Source organism: Azolla caroliniana, unplaced genomic scaffold (genome assembly GCF_043228905.1).
Source record: "Azolla caroliniana isolate FFs.n. ecotype wild unplaced genomic scaffold, voAzoCaro1.0.p SCAF_3, whole genome shotgun sequence".
NCBI lineage: Eukaryota > Viridiplantae > Streptophyta > Polypodiopsida > Salviniales > Salviniaceae > Azolla > Azolla caroliniana.
Window position 1 is genome coordinate 25,493,191 of NW_028230438.1, and position 23,748 is coordinate 25,516,938.

The 23,748-nt window shown below is 36.4% G+C and overlaps 3 protein-coding genes across 4 annotated transcripts; 2 read left to right on the forward strand and 1 right to left on the reverse strand.

The window, feature by feature from the left end:
• Window positions 1–1,699: 1,699 nt before the first annotated feature.
• Window positions 1,700–7,216, reverse strand: LOC147866854 (serine/threonine protein phosphatase 2A 59 kDa regulatory subunit B' gamma isoform-like). The gene is made up of 2 exons (XM_087317356.1): window positions 5,856–7,216; window positions 1,700–2,322 (listed from the first exon to the last, which is right to left on the reverse strand). Exons 1-2 carry the CDS (start codon window positions 7,002–7,004, stop codon window positions 1,987–1,989), a joined length of 1,485 nt encoding a protein of 494 aa, XP_087173482.1. The 5' UTR covers window positions 7,005–7,216; the 3' UTR covers window positions 1,700–1,986.
• Window positions 7,217–10,376: 3,160 nt separating this feature from the next.
• On the forward strand, window positions 10,377–16,526 carry LOC147866855 (YCF36, putative (DUF1230)). Its single transcript, XM_087317361.1, has 5 exons — window positions 10,377–10,479; window positions 13,227–13,892; window positions 14,312–14,340; window positions 15,639–15,695; window positions 16,146–16,526. The coding sequence occupies exons 2-5, from the start codon at window positions 13,301–13,303 to the stop codon at window positions 16,398–16,400; spliced, it is 933 nt and encodes a 310-aa protein (XP_087173487.1). The 5' UTR covers window positions 10,377–10,479; window positions 13,227–13,300; the 3' UTR covers window positions 16,401–16,526.
• A 2,180-nt stretch (window positions 16,527–18,706) lies between these two features.
• Window positions 18,707–21,139, forward strand: LOC147866856 (uncharacterized). Of its 2 annotated transcripts, XM_087317363.1 has the most exons (5): window positions 18,707–19,178; window positions 19,291–19,324; window positions 19,427–19,501; window positions 20,335–20,764; window positions 20,880–21,139. In XM_087317363.1, the coding sequence occupies exons 1-4, from the start codon at window positions 18,894–18,896 to the stop codon at window positions 20,382–20,384; spliced, it is 444 nt and encodes a 147-aa protein (XP_087173489.1). In that variant the 5' UTR covers window positions 18,707–18,893; the 3' UTR covers window positions 20,385–20,764; window positions 20,880–21,139. The 2 variants fall into 2 exon arrangements, with proteins under 2 accessions (XP_087173489.1, XP_087173488.1); XM_087317362.1 differs by lacking the exon at window positions 20,880–21,139 and having other exon boundaries at window positions 19,291–19,501; window positions 20,335–20,873.
• The last annotated feature ends 2,609 nt before the right edge of the window (window positions 21,140–23,748 follow it).

Genomic DNA, 23,748 nt, shown 5'->3' on the forward strand with positions numbered 1-23,748 from the left:
CAGTTAGTATCGAGGTTCATTACTTCGCCCAAATGCCTCCCTCTACTTCCAACGGTTGAATCTTGGTCGATTTTTACGTTCTGAAAATATGTCTCCCCAGTTGCCTTTCCTGCAAGTAGATGTTGTCTCATCCAAAAAAAATTAAAACTCTCTCTAACCCATTGGTTTCCAAGAGTTTTATTATTGTCAAAAACATTCACACACGAGTCAAGCGTCTACCTTACAAACATGTGTGCCTCGATGTTTTAGCTCTTAGACCCCTCCTATTATGATGGTGATGACCTTCCCTACAAAAGATGTCTCGAGGACTAAACTTTCAAAAACCGTCAAATGCCTAATGAATCCAAAAGCTTTGGTATAGAATTTGTCTTCCAAGGCTTCATAAGATCCAAAGCTTCCAAACCTCTGACATAAAATACAAAGCATTTGGCTTCCCATAGTGTCATCATGTCCAACTCCCTAAGGTGTCTTAAGATCCCACCTTTTGAAATTGGCAAAGTCGACATAACTATTAACGACTTCCATCTAAGATATATCCACATATGTTAATTTTATCCCAATAAACATTATCATATAAGAGTGAATTTGAGCCCATGCATGCCCTTTCAAAAGTACCCACTTGACCATCCATCAAGGTTGAGAGATTTAACAAAGCAAAGAAACCTTCATATATTCATGATGTTCGCTAATCATAAGTCCCTTTGTCTTTTCTTCGTGAGAAAGAAACCTTCATATATTCAACATTTTTGTTTAGACAATTCATGATGAGGAAAACTACAGCAAACTCAAAAAGTAGACTATAAATTATGTTGGTGAATCGTTCATACATTAACTCATTACCATTGTAATCTCAATATATAGAAATGAATTAAGTTCACAAACAAATAAAATAGAATACAACCTTATAAATTGCAACAATGCAATTATACATTAATCACAATTACAAAATAGCACATGGGTTATTGACCAATGCCACATTACATATTATCATGTCACTTTAGTACATATTATCATGTCCTATTCCTATGGTTCACTAATCATAACAAACTTCACCATCATTTTTGAGCTAGTTCAAATCTCAAAGGGCTCTAGACATTGGCTCGCAATCAAGTGCTGCACATCCAAAGAACAAGATATGTATTAAACTAACCAATGAACAAAAATGCTTCAAGGCCAGCTATATTCATTGTATCCTCCACCAAGCATGCATTTCCATCAGTTATTCATAATCTAGGCCGTGTTTCCTAGTAAATGTATGTGTATTTACACACATGGATGTGGATAGATTTAGGTGTCTACATATATGTAGACTGTATACATTATGTATATGGAAAGTTACATATGTGGAGATGTATATTCATATTAGGGACAGGGATATGCTGATGCATAGGTTAGTGTCTTATGTGTATGTGGACATATATATATATATATGCATATAAGCTGCATCATCTTAAAGTAAATGCCACTGTGAAATTGTGAGGGCTTACTTACAAGACCTTAAATATCCTTTTTACAGAAATCATCGGAATACTGCCTTGAAGCAGAACTCTCTGATCATCCGAGACAAATATTTACCGGTTCCAAGAAGGTAGCCAACAAATTACATATCCCTCCCACACATACAAACACTCAAACAATCAATGACTTCTTGCTGTCTTTCCCTCTACTCTTTTAGTATGAAGATAATCATTCACCAGAGTAAAAAAACTTTGTCCAAGGTCTTATGGATTACAAAAGGATTACATATAGAAAACATATAATGATGATGATGATAGTGATGAAGATATGCAACCACAATTGATTGCACACACAAACATGCCATATGATGTGTTACGTATGATTTTCTTTTTCAACCGAATGCATCTTTCTGTATCATTTCATCTGAACTCCATCTTGGTTGATACTTAACCTTGTTAGAATCTCATAATGTTTCTGATGCCCATGATGTTTATGATGACGACGATGACGATAATGTTGATCTATTCTTCAATTAGGTTGAACTAAAACAGCTTCAATCGACATGCTTTTAGAAGAGGCAACAACTTCTAACCGATCCCATGTGAGCTCTCTCCTCTCTTGCAATGATTTTGAGTTCATTTCGTCCTCTTCAAATTTACGTTTACAATACTCAAAAAGCTCATGATCCATTTCCATAAACATTTTTCTCACATTGAATGTGAGGCTGTGGACAGCCTGATTCCAGTGGCTTCTTGCATTCTTCTCTAAGGCTGGAAATATGATTGGCAGAATAACCTCTCGGTTTTGCTGAATGAGGCTTACAATATGATCATTGTTCCAAAAGAATAGTGCACGCTCAGCAACCTACACAACCCAAATTTCATGGAAAAAAGATTTGTATGATAAATATTTGCAGTAAACATCAACAATGGGAGAGCCAAAATCTAATGTCATGCGTAAAATCTAATCAAAGTTGTGAAATTTTGCTAGGGCTTATGATTCATTAGAGACAAGCTTTGTGGAAAAAAAACCATGCATGAATTGAATATACAATCTGTTTATGCATAAAAAGAAACTCAAATTCCAAAAAACAAGTGCAAAATTATTGCTTTGCGAAAAGAATGAAATATATTGAAGCCTCTAAGAAATTGCAATGGACCATGAGACCTGACAAAGATTACAATCAAGAAAAATGTATTTCTACTCTACCTTCCTAGATGGATAACCAAAAATCAGGATTGATGCCTGACCAATGGAATTGACCTTGCTTCATTCTGAAAATATTGATCATGCAGTGACCTGATTTTGCAACGTTAGTGGGGTGAGGAAGGTGTCTTCAAGTCATGTGATGATGGCTTTGAATCTTATGAAGATATACACATCAGTGTCATGGTCCATACTGGCATTGATGATGTTGACATTGGAAACAGTTCTGGATTTGCCAATAAATTTGTTCCCCCCATGAACGTTTCCATGTGGGGTTGCATGGTCACATCTCAGGTTCTTTATCATACTGACTAGCAGGAGCCTTTCCCAAGTGTGGACATATTTTGGTATGTGCTTCCATGTATATGCTTGTGTGCATGTGGTCTAGATTAGTATGTGCGTGGTTGCAGGTGTGCTTGATTGTTTGTGTGCATGTTTGTGTATGTATGTAGGCATTTATGTTTGAATGTGTGTGAAAGTAAAGAAAAAGCAAAACAAGTTTGGGGACCATGTACGCCAAATGCCAAGAGTGAGAAGCTAAACTTTTTAATCTTTACAAAAGAGAAGGTGCTAATTGGTTATGGGGGAGAAAAGTCCTATTGGTGGAGAGCTACATTACTAATAAAAAGAGAGAGAAGTAAGCAAGGGATATAAGCCTTTGAGAAAAAAAACAGCAGCAAGAAACAGAGATCTATTTCATCTTCATAAAGATTATTGTGACCTTTCTAATCATCATCCTTTTCTCCTCCTCCTCCTATAACATCAACATCCTCTTAATACTCCATATCACTATCAACTTCATTGTTAATATTACCTTCACCATATTTCCTGCTTTAACATCATTGTCATCATTATCTCCTTCAGCTTTCCAGAGATTAAGTCTACCTTACTGGTAGACATCAAGGATCCCAATTGGGAGGTTGAGAGAGTGCAGCTAGACAAACAGCTGTAATTGGCTCCTCAATATAATACAAGCTGTTTGTTTTGACTGTTCCTGAAATAGTTATGGGCGATAGTGTTGTCACTGCCTCATGAATTTAAGTGCGATTTGGATCATTTTCTGTTCTCAATATCCAGAACAAGAGCAGTATCTCTAACTTTCAACATTATCCGCCAAGGTGGATCCTGAACCTCTCCCACAAGAGATGTGCACCAAGCACTTTTGATGAGCATACTCCACTCTAAAAAGACATCCACGGTCTTGTCTATTTAAGTGAGATGTGGATATTTTATGTTCTTAACATCCACAACAAGAGCAGTGTCTCAAACTCTCGTCGTTATCTGCCTAGGGGAACCAGTGAACCTCTCCATCAAAGAGACCCTTTTAGGAAGGATGTGCACCAAGCATCTTTGATGAGTGCACTTCATTATTCTAAAGAGACAATGATATCTTGCTCTGATCTCATAAATACTCCAAGCAGCTTGGATGAGCATACTCCATCACTCTAAAGAGACATGCACAGACTTGTCTAAAGACAAAATGATATCTTTCTCTGATCTAAGAAATACACTGGGCGACTGGGATACATAATCATTCTCAGATTCCAACTTCCTGATAGCAAAGCTGACAGACTTGATCCTCTAGAGGTATTTATATACATCATCAAATCTCTATCCAGCACTAATGAGATCATGTCTGGACCTGGTCTATTGCTGTATGAAGGACATGTGACATATGTGTCTCCATATATTCGGCATGAAAACATCAGTGGACATGTGTACAAAGAGGGACTTTTAATTTGGCATCTGCCATGTACTTCGAAACAATCTTTTCATTTTCAGTTTTACCTTCCATGGATAGAGATGCCTAGGTAATTATAAATGGGGTCTGCAAAACAACTTACAAAACTAATAACATCACAGTTTGAGTAATAAATGTCTATCAGAATACTGACTTTTCAAAGTTTAGATTATTACATTACATGTGCTTTATAGGACATGGCAAAAACCGTATGTTGTGCAATCAAAGTTAACCTTAGAGATTGAGTGCACATATCAAGAATAGATATACAATTATCATTGATATTCTCAGATTGATGAACCAAATCCGACATGTCTACAATTCTATATAGGACATAAACAAGGAGTCCAAACAGTTCCAAACTAGACTATCATCAATATTGATACTTGATTCTTGAATTTTGTGACGCGAGTTGAATGCCCAACTAAAAAACAACATTTGGAAGTAACTGATTATCAATTTAGAATTCAAAGAGTTGGCAATAGCATATCAGAATATATCCTTGTATAGCTGTACATTATTTCTTCTCGTGTGGGTATGCATCCTTTGAAATTTCTTCTTCTGTAGGCATAAGCGTGTAATTCTAGGCCATATTCATTGGCTAATACATTGATTTGCATGTCGACAAAACATACACTGCCCATAAGTGCGTATTTCTAGGCCATATTCATTGGCTAATGCACTGATTTGCATGTCATTAGAACACTACACTGCCGTAGGTGAGGTTCTCACAGGAAACAATGTATTCTGACTTTCTCAACAAGCACTAAGCAGCAGAATTCACTTCACTCCTACCTTGACTTCTAAACCACAGGTAGAAATATCCGATGAGAAAATGCCACTCATTCAGCTAAGCAAATACTTCCTATATTTTAGGAGCTAGTGAGGCTATTCTTGTCATTTTAGAAACTAAAAAGGATATTCTCAATATTTCGGGAAGTAATTAAGGATGCTTGCAATATTTTAGAGACTAATATGTGCACTTTTGATATCCCTAAAATAATGCCTGATAAAGCTACATATAGAAGTTTCAAAACTGATTTGACACCAGTTATTCAATAGGAAAACATCATTGATCAAAGGGTACTTTTGATCATTTTGAAGCTCCTAAGGGTACTTCTGTTATTTTATGGATATTTGTTGTATTCTAGAAACTAGTACAGCCATTCTCCAGATTCAGAGCAGTATTTTTTATAGATTCCCTAAATATAATCTCAACCATACCCTATGCATATAAGCATCAAAGCTGAGTAAACACAAAACTCCAAATTTTCATTGACTCAAGGAGACTTTTGATATGTTAGAACTTAGAAAATAGAAAGGGTGCTTTGATATTTCAGAGGATTATTTAGGTACTTCTACAATTTCCCTAAATACAATGCCAGAGACACCAACGCAGAAACATGAGTAGGAAACACCATTTAAATTAAAGGATAAAAGTCTTCCACACCTGAAAATGTGAGCTGTTAAGGCATCGTCCGATTTGCCGAAATAGAGGAACCATACATCGTTGGAATTCCGCTGGTTGGGTTGCTTCCAATACCTCTTCTAATTCTCCTATGAATAGAACTTCCTTATGGCTATTTGTAACTGGCCAATACTTCAGCAATCCTCTTATTACAGTATCGGCGAGCTTCAAATCTTTTTCGACAAACTGAGTTATACAGTACGATAGTTGCCGATGATACATTGACACGCACTTTGGTTTGTGGAGTGGATTCAAAGCCCGAACAAGGAAAATCTTGTGTTCCTCCTTCAGAGGCAAAGCAAATCCGTTGATAATACTACCAAGTATTTCCAATAGCTCGGAAATGCCATTATGTCTCTCAGTTTCAAAGACAAACCTATAGAAAACATTGTTTATAGCCTTCCGAATGAAAGGCCGATGGACCATAAATTTACCATAGATTCGATGGAGGATGGTCTTGAGGTAGTCTCTCTCTCTTGAATCCTCCGAATCAAATAGATCAATGAGCTTGAGTATGAAACAATGATCGATGTAACGTTTAGCTATCTTAGGATCAGTCTCTGACGACATGATGAATCGATGGAAAAGCTCATAAACAACTTGAAGGTGAGACCAAGAAGGTTCCGTGGCAGGTTCATCTTCTTCGGGATCAAAGGAATCAAAAACTGAAGTCTCGTGTATCGATGGGGGTAAATCTCGGAATGCATTTACCGATACCATATGAACCACCTCTTCCATGGCATTTTCAGAGAATTTACTACTGAAAGAGCCAATGAAATCAACCAACTCCAGTAGTGTTTGTCTCTTAACATCTTTTTCCTTCATGTTTTTGGAAGCATCTGGTCCTACAAAATCAAACAAAACGCAACAAAGCCTAAGCTTTTTAATGAATAAACTCTGCTTCTCAGTGTTGCTAACTTCTCTAAGAAGAGGCAACGGCTCGAAAAACTCGTTTTTTCCATCGTTTTCCGCTGTATTCTTCACACCATTGCTGAGTTGAGTATTGTCTGGGGCAGTGGCAATAGAAGGGCCTGAATTCGGGTTTTTGACAAAATTCGCTCCTTCTTTCTCATATCCGTCTGGTTTCTGGGGTTTGTGGCGAGGGAGCTTTCCTAGTATTTGTTTTATCATGGCGATGGAGATTCCTCTGTTCTTTAGCGAATCTTCATTCAGTGGGGGAAGCTTCGGATCGAGCTCGAGCTCAATGCAGGAATAGAGTTTCTGAGGGGCCGGTGCTTGTGTGCGACGCCATGGGAGCAGTACTAGGGCATCAAAATCCACTGAGAATGCATCGGAGAACAGGGGAGGAAAGATAGAGACAGAGAGACTTATAACCTAAATATGTAATAGTAATAATAATTCTAAAGAGAAAAGGAGGGGCTTCTTCTTCTTCTTCTTCTTCTTCTTCTTTCTTCTTCTTTTCCAAATGAGAAGAGAAGGTTAGGCCGAGGAAGGAGAGAGAGAGAAGAAGAGAGAGAGAGAGAGAGAGATGTGATGTGATGTGAGGAGATAGATGTCCAATGTCCATGTCCACCCAAAGGGCCTCTCTCTCTCTCTCTCTCTCTCTCTCTCTCTCTCTCTCTCTCTCTCTCTCTCTCTCTCTCTCTATCTATCTATCTATCTATATATCCATCTATCTTCACACCCGATCTCGAATGACTCTATATAGATTGTGCAACGCCTCCCGCTTCCACCCACCTTTTGCCTGCCCTCGATCCGCCGCCTCGTCTACTCTCACCGAGAGCCCCGTTCTTGTCTGACTGCCTGCATTGCCTCGTTCATGCCATTTCATGACATCTCTGAGGCCCTACTCCATGCAATCGCTCCTCGATCTATATTGCAATGTGATGCATGCAACCTTGTGACCTATTCATGATGTTGTGTAAAATCACATTTGAGTCTGTTGCATTCAACTACTCGATCTATTCACGACATCATCTAAGGTCACTTTGAAAAAAGTGGATGAGATTCACCTCCCCTACCACGATATTGTAACACATGCCATGCTTATAGTTTCGTCTACTAGTGTCGCTTTTATTTTACTATTTGTCTATTGGCTATCTATCGCCTATCATGAGTATTATGTGTGCTTGCATCCAACCTTATCCCCGCTTTAATCCTCAACTAAATCAGTTGTCATGGTCATCTAATAGGTATCTTAATTTTGTACCATAAAAAGTGATGCAAGCAAAACAACACAAGAAAGCCTTTATGTAATCTTTGGACTCGGTTACTTCATCCCTTAGACAAATTTATGTATGTATTGATGTGCTTTCTTGGTGCTTCAAGACAATGCGACAGGTCTTGTGTTTATTCTATCTCGACTATTTGTTGAAGAGGTTGTTTTGCTATAGTAATACATGCTAATGTGTTATAACTTCATTCCAATCAATCTAGCGATGTCTCTGAGTTACCTATTTTTGTCTTCCGAGGTCAAATATGGCCTATGAGACCAAAAATATCACATTTCACGCGATACATGTGAAAGTGAGTAGCGATTCTCGGTGTTTGAGAATTTGTGAGGGAAATTTGTGCAAGGATTGAGCTTGCTCGAAGATGTGTGGAAAACATGCTCGAGTATGATCAAAGGTAGAGCATTGTTTCAAAGTGTAATACTTGACTCTTGAACTTGTTTAGGGCAAAACGTGCATACTCAATGTTCTCATGACTTGTGCACAACGCCCGACACACATGGCAATGTATGTGAGCTAATATGCATGGAAACAAGGGTTTGAATGGCAAACAACGGGACGGGCTCTAACATGTATCGGTTTCCCCATTTTTTTAAGCATATGGTTTTGTAGTTAGGTGCAACATGTGTGGTATAATGTGTGAAGTGTGAGCCTCCACATTTGTTCTATGTCATGATACATTGGCATTGCAAAAAGGCCTCATTCACAAAGGATTTTAGTGATGCACGATGAAGCAAGTGTGTTACGTCCCATCTACGAAACCGAAATTCCATATCTTGCATCTAACCAGAACATAAATTTTGGTTTTGATCTTTTTGCTAGCTTCCCATGCAATTCTAGGAAGTCAATGTGAGTAAGCAACATCTCAATGGGAAATGGTCTTGTTTCAAGGAGGAGGGTGTATGGCATTTGTGACACAATACAATGACATAAAATACATAGTTGGTGAGGATTGAACATGCAACCTTATGTAAATAAGATGTTATACTCAACCATTTTGATATGACCTTATATTTGAATAATGTGTTTGATCTAAAAATACTCCATAGTCACGTACCTCTAGAAACTTCTAGAACTAGAAGGTTCTAGAGGATTCTAGAATATTCTCCAGGTTCTTCGCCTCATCACTTCCAAGTCCACATTTGTAGCCTTGTCGGTTGTATCCTCGTCGTCCGTGCTCCGTCATAGTCCATTGTTGGTGTGTATGTGACCGTTTGTTTCTTAACTCGTAGAAAAATGTTTTTGGACATTTTCAAACTCTTTCCAAGTAGAGTTAGGGATGCAACTACCCCATAGAGAAGCACCCACGTCATCAATGTGTGGAAAAGGTATTTCTTGAGGACCCAACACTTAATATTCTCCATGCTTTCTCTCTTTCCTACCTTGTGTGTAGTGTAGCACATTCATTCCATCTATGACTTAAAGGAACTTCAAGGCCATTATATTTAAAGATATCTATACATTTATGTGGCTCATCATTGTATAGAATGCATGGTTTATCTTTGTTTTGGCTCTTCACAAGCATAATCTTTGTTTTAGAGCCGTTGGCTGTTAATTTAGTATGCATGCAAAAAATTCCAATGCCTTCATAAGCTTATGTGCATCTCCGAAAGTATTTGCAAAAAACACTACATCATCCACATATAACAAAAGCAAAATGACTACATTCCCAATGGTGAATTCTTCAACGCCTTCTTCCTTCACAAACTTGGCAACCATTTCTTACGTTTATCAATGGATACATACATACATACATACATGTATATAGAGAGACATATAATGAGTTTTTGATATGTACTAAGGGAATTGGTCTTTACGTGCAACAAGTATCGATCTCACCCAAGTGTATTTACATCCGATGTATATTATTGTATGTATATTCATCATGGATGTTCTTCACAAGCCTTCTTGCAACTCGTTGTCATGTTGGCTGGTTGGAAAGGGATGCGCTTACTTCAAATCCATAATGGAAGTTTATCGTATTTTTCCTTGTATACAACAATATAGTGAGTTGCATGGTAGATCGATTTGGTCGCTTTGGATGTCGATACGAAGCTAAAGGCATTCTTCATACAATGTTGGTGACACCAAATTCCATTGGTTCAGGTTAGACGCGATAGAGACCGGTCAGAGTCGGGTTCGTTACGAGTGTCTCTATGCATGCATTCATACATGTACATATCTATTGATGTAATCATGTATGTATCAATATGTATGTATGTATGTATCATGTATGTATATGTATGTATGTATGTATGTGGGTGGAAAAGAGAGCTCTGTCTCTGAGGCAAAAGGAGAGCTGACGCAGGGAGAGCCGGAGCGTTTAACGTCGTCCATACATTAAACGTTTAACGTTTTGCCTGGTCTCGGGTTCTCTCCTCCCTTCCTCCCTTCCTCCCCCCCCCCTTCCCTCGGTAAGGTTTTTCCCAATTTGCCTGCTTTGTTTCTTGATTTTCCTATATATATATATATATATATATATATATATATATTTGCAGATAATTAGTGGTGATTTCTTCTTCCTCTCATTCTCGTTGATCCAGATCAGTATATATATATATATATTTATATTTATAATATAATTTGGTAATCATCAGGATTTCTTGAATGCTATTTTTTCATGGCTATAGATGTCAATCAAGGCTTTCTTTCCACTCAAATAAAGATCTGATATTTAGGGTTTCTCCAAGGTAAAGCTCCGAGTTTAGTTTTTTTTTCTCACATAATATGTTGATATATACGCTTTCTTTCCAATAAAGATGTCACATTAAGCTTTAAGAACTTGGATGTTTTTGGGTTGCTGCTAGATAAAGCTATGAATGAATTTAGGGGTGATCCCAGACGAAGATATGGATGTTTAAGGTTTTTACTCAGATAAAGATATCGATATTTAGGGTTTCTATCATATGAAGAGACGAGTTTAATGAACATGTTTTTTCAATTAGACATGGCTTCCAAAAGCATATAATGGGGCAAAGGTCTTGAATGATCAAATTTTAAGCTTGATACATGAATGAAGATGCTCATCAAAAGACTGAATCGAATAGGGAATCCAAATTGTTTTTACTTTTTTCTTCTCGATTTAGATTCTTAAGTTTTTATTTAGACAAATCCACCACCACCTCAAAGAATTAAGGTGATGTCATGGACACCTCTGATTGGTGTGGAAATATCCAAGACTCCTTGAATTTAGTTGTGAAATGTATTTAGAGGGTTTGCATATGGTCACTGAAAATAGTCATCGAATATATGTCAAGGGTTTGAATATATTCATAGCAAAGAGCCATTCTTCTATTTGAGGATGTTATTAAACTCTGACTGCATACAAGGCCAAGTAGTTTGCAAATGAATAATCCTAGTTTTTCTTTATTCTTGACAAATTCTACTTTGCAACAATAGGAAACATGGACATTAAAGGATCTGAAGAGGCAATGATCCTATGTAATATGGACTCACTTTGTTTGCCCCATTTATGACAAATTCTCCTCCTCAAACAATTGGAAAAACTGAAATAGGATTGAAAAAGTAAAATTCACATTCCTATGAATGCTTAGTTGCCACATGTCAGTTCCAACAAGGTTCAAATTCATGCTCTTTATTTGTATGGTCTAATGAGCTTCCCCAATATTCCATTGTTATCACATGTATATAACCACTGTGTGGGGCCAATCATAATAACTTCTTAACCTCAAAGTGCATGCGCTCTACATGCCTCATGATTTGTCCCTATGGTGAATGAACTAATAATCAGTAGAGCTAAACAAGCAAAGATTGACATGATCAAATACCAAACATTAGATTGGAAAGACCAAAAATTGCAAAAGCTACTGAAAAGTTTATAAAAACAAGCAAGAAATGACCAGCTAAATTGGAATCTTACCATTACTCTAGACTGTTGATGGAATTCTGGTCACCATTAACAGGAGTTCATAGTGACACTGCTGTCGCTTGTTCTTTAGTGTTGATATTCCTGTTACTGCAAAAAAGAATGCCTAAGTTATGCCAGTATCTGATTGCATTAATAATCACAGAAAGAAAGCGTATAAGATCTATGAAGAGGTGTCCTTGAATACCTTTAGCAGGCTAGTGTATTCTTGAAAGAGTGTTACATAGTGTAACGTAAGATACAATTACTTATGCTAGTATCTGATTGAATTAATAATCACAGAAAGAAAGCGTATAAGATCCATGAAGAGGTGTCCTTGAATACCTTTATCAGGCTAGTGTGTTCATGAAAGAATGTTACATAGTGTAACGTAGGATACAATTACTTATGCTAGTAGCTAATTGCATTAATAATCACAGGAAAAAAGCGTATAAGATCTATGAAGAGGTGTCCTTGAATACCTTTAGCAGGCTAATGTATTCTTGAAAGAGTATTACATTGTGTACTGTAGGACACAATTACTTATGCCCAATCTTTCATCATTAAATTTGATTAGGATATTTTATATGCAAATAAGAAACAGCTCTCTCTATTGGATTGATGTTGTATATACGTATGTTTAGAACACCCTCAGGGTTTATGACATTCTACATAATACTCTTTTAACATTGTTTTTTGTGCTATCAAAGATCACCTCAATAACTATATGTAAAAGAGAATTCATCTCACTTTTACCCTTCAACAATTGTATATCATCATGGTACTGTCAATCACAGATTGAGTTTGAATGTTTCTTTAGTTTATATGTGCAATTTTCTGATAGGAAAATTAATAATGCAGTTTTAGGACATGAAATAGAAATTTTCTTTTATAAACCATGAATGGCATAGTGTTTTCCTTCTTTGTATAACCGTCTGAAATCTCATAATAGGAAAATGAATGGGGAAAAAATTTGAAATATCTTTGAGTTATTATTGTTTATTTCCCAAGTGCCCTTATGGTTCCAGTGTCTTCTATGAACTGCCCCTGGTCAAACCTGAAAAAGAAGAATTGACTAGTAGTTGCTCAAATAGTAGAAATAATTGAGGAAAAAAGGATGGAAATGACCATTTAATTGATCGAGAGAGGGTTAACTGAGCGTGCGTGGAGAAAATAAAGAAAATGTAGGGGCATTTGGGTAAATAAAAAAATTCTGGGATATTTCAGGGTTCTTCCCAGAACCATGATACAGATATTGGTGAGAAAAACTGACACTTTAATATAATCATGTTTTAGGGGAGAGGTGACTCCATAACTCAATAGATATTGGATTCAAGTTATATATTGGTACTCAAATCCTGGTTCCTGACATGGAAACAGCATGTTGGTTAACTGCTTCTGCATCCACAAAGTGTTTGGATTATTCTCTTGGTAAGAAATTCCTCCTAAGAAAAGAATTTGGATCTAGGTCCAGACAAGTGCATTCTCTTCCTGGAAGACATTCAAGGGAGAGATCATTCTCACATGGAAACGTATTGCATAACATGATCACAATGGCCAGGCTACAAAAGGGAGGAAAATCTGATAATAATAACAATGGTGATAATAGCTTTTATCGTTCCGGCCGTCCTTTTGTTAATGGTAGTTTGGGTTTTGGTTCTCCTGTCCCCAAAGAGCAACAACCAGTGAATGAATACCAAAGTCTTGTAGATTCAGTACTATTCTCTTGGGCACTCGGCGATCTTTCGTCATATACATTGAAACTATCAGCAATAGGGACGGCGGTCTCATTGTTCCTGGGGTGGCCGATTGTGGCATCTAATATGGATCCAGAGAAAGAGTTTCTTAAATGTAGCATTGGAGCCCTCTGTGGTGGCCTGTTAGCAGTCACATTAGCATCTTTACGGATGTACCTTGGTTGGGCATATGTTGGAAATCGTCTCTTCAGTGCAACCGTGGAGTGTATGCTTCTCTCTCTCTCACCAAAATCTTGTACATGGAAAAGGAAACACATGCATTATAGTTTTTAGCCTTTGAATGACGTGTAGTAGCAGCATTAGCTTCACTATGGAATGCATATTTTTCTCTCTCACACACACCAAACTCCATACATGGAAATGAAAATAATGGGTTTCACTTTTTGCTGCCTTTACAAATCAATACAGTACTATTGGCTCCACAAATCAATACAGTATCTTTGTTGAATGTATGCGTCTTGCACCAATCCATCATGTGGGAAAGGAAAATAACATTTCTGTTGCACAGTACATTAAAGGCCTTTAGAATGTTATGTGGTAGCAATAGCATGGCTTTTGTTAAACAATTTATAGATTCTTCTTGTTTTGAGTTCTAAAAAACTGTTATAATATTATTTTTTTCAGATGAAGAAACAGGATGGTATGATGGACAGGTAAAAAGGCATTCCATTTCCAACTTGTTTACGTTGATTTATGTCTGTTATATACAGCATGAAATCATTTACTGAACATAGCATGGAACGTGCATGTAGCAGCTAATGGTATATAAAAGGGTTTGCTCCATTAGGTAGTGAACTATGAAATTAAATTGAAGTTCAGGGAAAAGATCCAATAGGTATACAAGCCATGATGAAATTGTCAGTTGTTGATAAAGAGTATTCGAGAGAAAGACAGGGTCAGGGAGGAGTAAATATATCAAAGAATCAATATGATAATGTAGCTGTTGTGTATACATATCTGGTGTGTAGCCCAATACATAAGCTTATCTCTGATGACAATATGAAATCAGTTGAGAGTCGAGAGTTCGTGTGAGCACCTACTGGTTTAAACATATGGAACACCAAAGTATCCATTGTGAAAGTAAATCAGGATTTAGGTATTTTTCTTGCGAGTAAATCTTTTCTTTGGAATTGTAGTACCGATGAAGAAAAAACCTTTTTCTGCTGATATACTTTGAATGTAGCAGCATGGGCCCCGTTTGTACCTTGTGCAGAAAAGTACTTGTATCTCCTCCAGGATGGGCGAATGATTGTCCTCCCAGCAAGTGGGCGAATCTGGGTTTGGAGATATTTGGATTTTAGTGTTCAGGAAATACATATTGGGAGTTCAGAAAGCTGTTATATTATCACTTCAGAAAATGAGTAGAAATTTTTTTCCAGCTCATTTCAGTTCCAACTGTTAAAATTATTCTAGAGTGAGAAGAAAAGAAAATTTCAACATGAAAAAATTCTATTTGGATGATGCCAAAACCAGAATAATTCAACTTTTATTTTATTTATTGTAATTAGCTTACCTTATTGTTAAGTCATTTACACTACTAGCACTACATCTTGGGTTCGAAACCCAATTTTCTCACCTCTCTATTACTCCATACAAATCATCTTAATTTACTAGATGCCACTGTGGAATGTAGCGGTTGAACCCAGGACCACCTGGTCTCCATTGGGCAACCTTACCAATTGAGCTACATCCATCTGGGCAATAATAATAATAATTCAATATTCTGTCTGTCGTTCTCTTCCTATCTACTTTCATAGAGTGCAAGGAGAGAGTAATGATGAACAAATACACGGGAGAATAGTTTAAAGAACAAGATACCAAAAAGGCATTTCCAATGTAATCCACATCACAGTTCATTTCATATTTGGGTTCTAAATACCATGATTGTGATTCAAATGCATATCCTATTCTTACACCTTGAAAGTATTTATCCACTTTTTTTGGTTGATAGGTTTGGATAAAGCCTCCTGAAGTGTTGGCTCGTGATCGGCTTCTTGGTTCGTACAAGGTAATGAATGACCGTGAAGCATTGCATTAAACAAATTTTATGTCTTTTTCCTCATTTATGTATAGTAAGCACTTCAATTTTTTCATGTGTCAACTTCACAAAATTTTCTTTATTTCATATAAAACGAAATTCATTACTTTTTTTCTCATTTTTGTATAAGACATTTTGTGTTAATAAACATTTTCTTGGTGGTCAACAAATTTCGCTACTTTTTCTCACTCATTTCTGCAGAACAAATTTCATAGTTTTTTCTCATTTGTGTAAAAACAAACTCCCAACCTGTTATCATTTGTGCAGCAAACGAACTGTACAAAATTTTTCTCATTTGTGTAAAAACATAAGCCATAAACTTTTTCTAATTTGTGTAAAAACATAAGCCACAAAACTTTTTCTCATTTGTGTAAAATAATGAATTGAAAAGAAAAAATTCACAACTTTTACATCACACAGGTTAAACCTGCCTTGAGCCGAGTAAAGTTGACTCTTATCGGGCTTGCAGCATCCCTGGTCACTTGCACTCTTTTCTTTTTGTCCATTGAAAGCACAAAAGATGCACCAATTCTCATGAATGGTATTAACGAGGATTCTAGTAGTATTCACCAATCTTATTCTGGTAGTGCTTATAGTGATGAATCAGCCCAAATGTTTGAACCTGAGGCCTTTGCCAATGAAGGTGAATCAATGATGCCTGATTATTGCTATTAGAGATGCATATTAGCATCATATTTCTTATGATGATGCAATCACTTTTGACTTGAAGTTGTATTTTTATACAAGGTATGATATATGTACATTCTCTTATGTATATAAATAGATATTCTTTCGAGTAGACATCCTCTTCCAAAATTTAAGGCACTTTATAGAACATAGTGAAACCTTTAAAACATCTCTACAAAATTATGGGAATTCAAGGTCCAAGAAATTTCAATGCATAAAGGTAAAATTGGATTTGAGTATGCCTTGATGGTCTAATGACTAGATTGATAGATGTATTAAACCTTGAACAATGTTACCTATATATCTAATCATGTTCTCCATCTATAATTCTAGTCATCTTCTTATGGTATTACTCATTTGATAATAAATGCATATATTATCCTGCAAACCCATTTATGTTTGAGGCAATCATAATATTCTTATATCGAGATGATGGTGTGTCATTGATGGTGGTGATGCAATATCAAGAATACCTCTTGCATAGTTGGATACTTAATGCAAGGATTTCCAATATGTGAGCACCACCTAATTCAGTACTAAATTTAACCTTTTGGCAAGAGGGATGAAACACGAAGGGAGCACATTTAAAAAGAAGTTCAATGTATTCCCTACTTGGCATAGATTAATTGGCACTAGTGTTATAACTAACAATGTTCTTCTAGTCATGACAAAAAAATGGTTACTTGGCATGGGTGTCATGCAAAAGTAAAAGGCATATGACTTGTAGTTTCAACATCACCATACTTTTAAATAATTTCTTAAAAAGAAATGCATGCATCATGTTAGTAATAAACAAGTCAATAAGGTCATATGTTTTGGGAGAACAAATCTGAAAGGAAGATGAGGTCAATTACATTTTTTGAGAAAACTCTAAACAAAAACCCATGAGGCATGACATGATAAATTTGGAACAAACTACATAAAATGGGCCATGAAGCATCTAGATTGAAATTTGCTATTTTTGTTAAATATACAATATTTGTCCCATTGTGGCATTCTTTGAGTGGGAGAGTAGAATACATGCATGTGAGGAAGACAAATGTCTCTCTATAAAACAAGCCAACGAATTCGGGTTGAGGACTTGAGGGAAAACCACAACATACAAGAAAAGTTGTTTGGCTTTGCAGAGAGCTCATGAACTAGTTATATAGTAAGGCCTATATGTTGACCAATTTAGATGCCTTCCCATGTTGGAGTATGTAATGAGAAATTTACAACTTTGTGATGTCAAGTACATCTATAAGTGTGCTTATAGAGCTCATGAACTAGTTATATAGTAAGGCCTATATGTTGGCCAATTTAGATGCCTTCCCATGTGGGAGTATGTAATGAGAAATTTACAACTTTGTGATGTCAAGTACATCTATAAGTGTGGTTATGTCTACTTCTACTTAATTTAGTCACCATTAAAGCAAATGCTCTAGGAATACACCATCACCCTAAATGCTTATAGCTCCTTGAAAGGCATCAACATAGAGCTTACACAAATATTGCCCATGCTCATAGCTCGAGCCTTTCCACACACTAAAGTGTCTACCAAACACTTTCATAGTTTGGATCAGAAAGAAAAGATAACTTTAAATGACCTTTATCGGTTACACTTAAATGATCACATCGGCCATTGATGGTGATAATTGATCTCCTCTCTCTCTCTCTCTCACACACACACACACACACTCACTCACCACACCATGAAGAGAAGAATAGCCTTTGAGTGTAACTTGGTTCATAATGTAGTGACCATACTTGGCCTATATTGGTTTACAACCAAGTATCGAATATTAACTCCTTGAATGATATTCTCTCTCTCTCTCTCTCTCTCTCTCTCTCACTATGGTTTTATGGAGCGATGAATAATTCTTGAGTGTAAGTTGGTTAACAAACAAGTTGAACCACCTAGCAAATGTGCCTTAGAGCTTACACATAAGACAATAATGTAGCAACAACCTTATAGCAAAGGAAAAAATCATACAAAAATTCCTCTTTCAAAATTGTGCGTGATTGTTAATTCATTCTTGGGGAAAACCCCCAAGGTAAAAAAAACAAACAAAAGAGACCCTCCCCCCATAAAACAATGTCAATTAACTCAAATCGTCCTAATGTAAGTGAAAATTCACTATCGCATACATAGATAGATAGAGAACTACTCGTACAAATGTGACAAATGTTTGCTATCTGAAATCTAATTATTTCCTAAACCCTAAACCCTAAACTGGTAAGACCGCATGCAAGGTGTATACCAGTCATTTTCAGCACTATTACAAAGGGGTAATATCAGTATGTAGTATTATGAAACTCCAGCTGAAGGGTATTATAGTGATTTCTGTAAACCCGGGGGTATCCCAGTAAAATCTGGAAACAGGTGAATAATCCTCTGTTTCTATGACGCCTTGAAACAGGTGAATAATCCTCTGTTTCTACGATGCCTTGTCAATCTCTACACACTACCATGGCTCAGTTGGTGCTCCATTTGAAGGATGGATGAAATCATCCTCATCTCTGCGTTTGTTGGCCATGCCCACCCATCTCATTGCGATGACCAGATCAAGATCTGTAATGATCATGAGTTTATACAAAGGACAGTCGAGTGATGCTAGCAAAGCATCATCTTCTGTGACTATGTGTTTACCAAGGTGGGAAGAAGGTCGTATTGTTGTCAGTGCTATTCAATGGATTCATTGGAGGGATTCGTTTTTCCTTGCTGTTGCTACAACTTTGGGCTCGGTGTTGTTCTACTCTGCCAAAGGAATCTTGATCTTGAGGCAGGTAAATGATCTTTTCTCTTTGTTATAGTAAATGAGAGGCGAAAATTAGGGTTTTGTGAAAGGATTATTGCTCTTACGACAGGTAAATCATCTTTTATATTTGTGACAATCAGGGTCTTTGGAAATTTCTTGTTGCTTTTGAGACAGGTAAATGGTATTTTATCCTTGTTATAAGCTTGGTTTTATTCAAATTAGAAGGATTTTTGCTTTTCGGATGGCTAAATGATCTTATATCTTTTTTCATAATAGTGTTTTGTTTCGTATTCGTTGTTCAAATGAGAGAACAAAATAGGGTCTACAGAAGGATATTTTCCTTTGGGATTGGTAAATTCTATATCTTTGTTGTAATGGTGCTTTTTTTTTATAGTTTTTTTCCTTTGTCATAATTCTGTTTTTTCTCTTCTGTGATAGAAACAACTTTGATTTTCCAAAAGGCCTACATAGCTTTTGGGATATGGAATGGATCTTACCTTTAAAATAGTATTACTTCATTTATTATTATTATATGAGAAACGAATAGGATTTTCTAAAGGGCTTGTATTGCTTTTGGGATAGGTAAAGGATCTTCTTCTTTAAAAACGAGTATGCATTTATCTAGTTTTGGGTTTTCAAAGGAGAGAAAAAGTGTCAGCTTTCTTGCATTTTGAGTGGGTTCTTTAAAGTTGATTACATAGTCTTGGATTTCTCTTCATAGCAGTGGTGTCAGCGTATTTCTGCTTTTAAACGAGGGAGAATTGTGGATCCTATTTGAAAATTAAGGTTTTTAAATAGGATCATGATCATGTTTCATTTGTTGGACTTTCCATGCAAGGAAAATCTAGACTTTCCTTGGAAAAGTTGGTCTGAATTTTCTCCCTATGGTGCTATTTCTCTTTCCTGTTTTTTTGTTCAATGAGAGAAGGGAATGTGTTTTCTCTTGGAAAAATTAGGTTTTTGAATGGGTTTCTTTAAAGCGGGTCATGTAGGGTAGGATGTTGACTTCTTTAGATGGATTTTTTTTTTGGGGGGGGGGTATGAATTGTCCCTCGATACCAATCTACTGTTCCATAGTACAAAGAAATTGTTACTTAGGTTATCAATGGAGCGTACTTTCTAGATATGAATTGTTGCTCTTTTAAAGAAGGATAAAAAAATTATGAAAACTTGGTTGTGCACAGGTATTTCACTGCAATCCTATTCTATGACTGCACGTTCAAGGAAACTATGACAAATCCTCGCAAGAAAGTTGCATGGAAGCACTTTGTGTAACATATACCGATGTTCTTGTGCGTATTGGCATATCAGACTTGAAGGTTGTACATCCACAAGAGTTGTATGGGGAGGGGGCTTGAACTCCAGACCTATGCACTTGATACTTTTATGTCAATTGTGCTTATCGTTCTTGCAAGTTGCAACTATCTATTCTGATTCTCTGTTTTAAGCTTAGCGGTGATTTTGTCCAAGAAAAAAACAATGGATTGATAATGTGTGTTGCCTTAGCAGCCATTGCTCTACAGATGCTTTCAGGACATCAAGGAAAGATCAAGCAAAAGGAGATTCAGCTCCATTACTCAAGCTTATTTTAGCTCACATAAGCTGCCTTATCAAGTATGGAATGTGGCAAAAAACACAAGAGGTGGTTCTGTATGCATTGATGGTATGATTTGTGGTAGTATAGGCCCAAGTCTATTTAAGTCCCATGAGGTAACCTTTTTGTTTGCAGTCTGACCAACAGCATTACTCTGCCATCACAACCACACAAGACTGTGTGTGTATGTAGTTCACAGGTGAAAAGAATTAACATGATTTTCCATCAGTTTTCTCCTTTTATGGATGGTTATGTATAATACCACATTTTTCAAATGAAGGATTGTGAGTAGGATCCATTTTGTGTATATGTTGTCGTGAAAGTTTGGAACATGAATCCCAGGCTTGTGGAGGATAAAGAATTCAACACGATCTCAAGCGTCATTTTGAAGAAAATTGTCCCCATGGCTTTGTCTAAATTTATATTATAATGTTTGTGAAGTTCTTTTGGCAAGATTCCAGTGAAGAGAATCAACCTCTGGAAGTCGGAGATGCAAGAGTTTGGGAGATGTAAACATATGAGGGGATATTGAAGTTGAGAAGAACACCAAAACACCCCTACATTTTTGGATATTTATTGCAACAAACCTCCGTTTTAAAACACGACCAATGACCAACGAGGTGCATGTTCAACGAGTGATGGCTGGTATGGGTATTAATTTAAATATCCAAAACAGGAGGGGTATTTTGAAGAATTTGCATAGCATATCTATAGTATGTCTTATTGTGTTGCTCTTCAATCTCTAGCATCTCTTGTGACTTTATTGAAAGATGGGTTGAGGAGAGGGGAGAGAATGTCAGTGTCACATTGGGGCCATTTAGCTTTGTTAACTGACTCATTTGGACGTGTCCTCATAGAGACGCAAACATTCATTGTCATAAGACTATGGAACTTTTGCAAAATTGGATCCTTTCTTTACAGGTTTATTTTACAAAGTTCACACTATTATACTAGGGTTACCGCGATGCTGTTTGCTGCTTCTTAGATGCTCCTACGGATAATAATAATTACTCTACTCCAATTTCTCATGTTATCAAAAGAATGCAAAAACAACCCATTGCATTATGTCTGGTTATACATGCACCTCGCTGGGGAGTTGTTGAGGTGACAAATATAAGCTTCATTGATAATGTCTCCTTAAAACTTTTTTGTTTTTTCTCTCTTACAATTGCAAAATTTAACTTAATTAAAGTATGTAGGTGTGGAAACTACACAATGGCCCAAAGCTTTGTGTGATAAAATGTGGTTGGAATAGTCATGTCATCCAGCCAGCTTTACCTCTTCAAGATCATGAATTCAAGGCCCAAGAGGTTTATATCCTCAATGGTATTCTGGTGATGTGGTAGCCATCAAGCCATGCATTGGGTGAGGTGGGCAGTAGAAAATATCCCATGTGACTATTTTTATGCTCACATTTGACATGAGGATAAGAAGTTCACCGTAGACCCAATACCCAAAGCGCTAAACCCTACAATTGTAAACCTTGATAAATCCCTAAATAGTGAGCTTGGTAGTTTGAAACAAATTGGAATCTTCCATTTATTTCAAAAAACCCTAAACAGGTATGTTGTGTGCACTGTGTAGACCCTCATATGAGTCTCTTAGTTGGAGATACAGTGAGTGTTAGTGAACCCAGAAGTACAAAGCCCATATTTATAAATAACTATGTAGAGGAGGTTAGTATATGATATTAAATGTGGATGATCTATAGAAATACTAGTCATAAATATCTGTGGGTTTGTGAAAGGGTTCATTGTATATGTTTTGCAGAGACATCAAGCAATATCATGCTTGAATTAAGATATGCAATTTTTTTGTAGGTACAGTAAAATTGCTTTTGATGCAGGAATTGTTGGTGTGTACTTGTGCCTCTAAGAAATCCTAATATTATGCGGTAAATTTTATGACAATACCCCAATTTGATGGATTGTGATAGTGCATCTAAGCACTAAACTCGGTATTTAACCTCAAACCTCTTGGAAAGCATGAAGAATTAATGTCAATATTTAACTTAAAACCCTATTGAAATCACAAATCTCTTTGAAAGTACAATAAAGAATTAACATGAATATTTAACCATGAACCCATTTGAAAACATAGTGGTACTAAATAAAACATCGTTCGTGAGAAACCAAAACATCTCAAACCCAAATCTATTAATCACTATTAATAACTTGTTTCCCAATTGATCATGCAATTGTATCCAATTTTGCCAAAGTATTTGAGGGTGCCTCTAAATGTAGAGTAGATTAATAATGTGCACACAAATAGAATGCTATTGATTGATCTATTTGATTCTCCTCTAGAAACAATGCTCTAGAGAGAAGTAAAGACAAAAAGGGAGAGCTTGACAAAGGAAATTGTTGAGGAGTTACATGGCCATGAATGGATCCAACATGTTCAACACTATTATTAAACTCATTGAATGCATTAGCTACATAAACTTTCATCCATGTATGCTTGCATGATGTTCTATTTGGTAACATCTCATTTCCAACATTTATCCAATAATTTTGTCATGTAGAGAGAAGAACATTAATGCATAACCATCATAAATGAGGAACACCATGAATGTACAATGCAATGCCGAGGAAAAGGGGTGCAAAGGAATACGATAGAGAAAGTGGGAACATACTAATAAAAATACAATGTGGCAAGATAAGTGTAAGAACAATATTAACTTAGATTTTGCATGAATGTGTTGGATAATTTTAATATTTATATAGTACCAATGGCTTATACACAAAGTTTATGAATATTCATCGCATTCAATACATGCAACTGAGTCACTTGTAGGCTTTCATAAGTCAATCTCGACTTTATGCGTCGTACGTAAAATTACATGACATTGAGATTCTATTATGCAACATTAGCCCTAAATTCTACATTGGCCTTTATGATGGGCACATAAAAGAAGTTCGAGGGGTTTTTAAATATCTATATTATTATAATATAAATTTAATGTTTGATTCAATGGAATGTAAAAACCTTTTTCCGAAATTTT

Coding starts and splice junctions, on each gene's coding strand:
- LOC147866854 (XM_087317356.1), bottom strand. CDS start 7,004: ATGATAAAACAAATACTAGGAAAGCTCCCTCGCCACAAACCCCAGAAA. Junction 2,323..5,855: donor TTAACAGCTCACATTTTCAG/GTGTGGAAGACT, acceptor TGGGTTGTGTAG/GTTGCTGAGCGTGCACTATT.
- LOC147866855 (XM_087317361.1), top strand. CDS start 13,301: ATGGAAACAGCATGTTGGTTAACTGCTTCTGCATCCACAAAGTGTTTG. Junction 14,341..15,638: donor CAGGATGGTATGATGGACAG/GTAAAAAGGCAT, acceptor TTTGGTTGATAG/GTTTGGATAAAGCCTCCTGA. Junction 15,696..16,145: donor GGCTTCTTGGTTCGTACAAG/GTAATGAATGAC, acceptor TACATCACACAG/GTTAAACCTGCCTTGAGCCG.
- LOC147866856 (XM_087317362.1), top strand. CDS start 18,894: ATGAAATCATCCTCATCTCTGCGTTTGTTGGCCATGCCCACCCATCTC. Junction 19,179..19,290: donor GAATCTTGATCTTGAGGCAG/GTAAATGATCTT, acceptor TGTGACAATCAG/GGTCTTTGGAAATTTCTTGT. Junction 19,502..20,334: donor GATATTTTCCTTTGGGATTG/GTAAATTCTATA, acceptor GGTTGTGCACAG/GTATTTCACTGCAATCCTAT.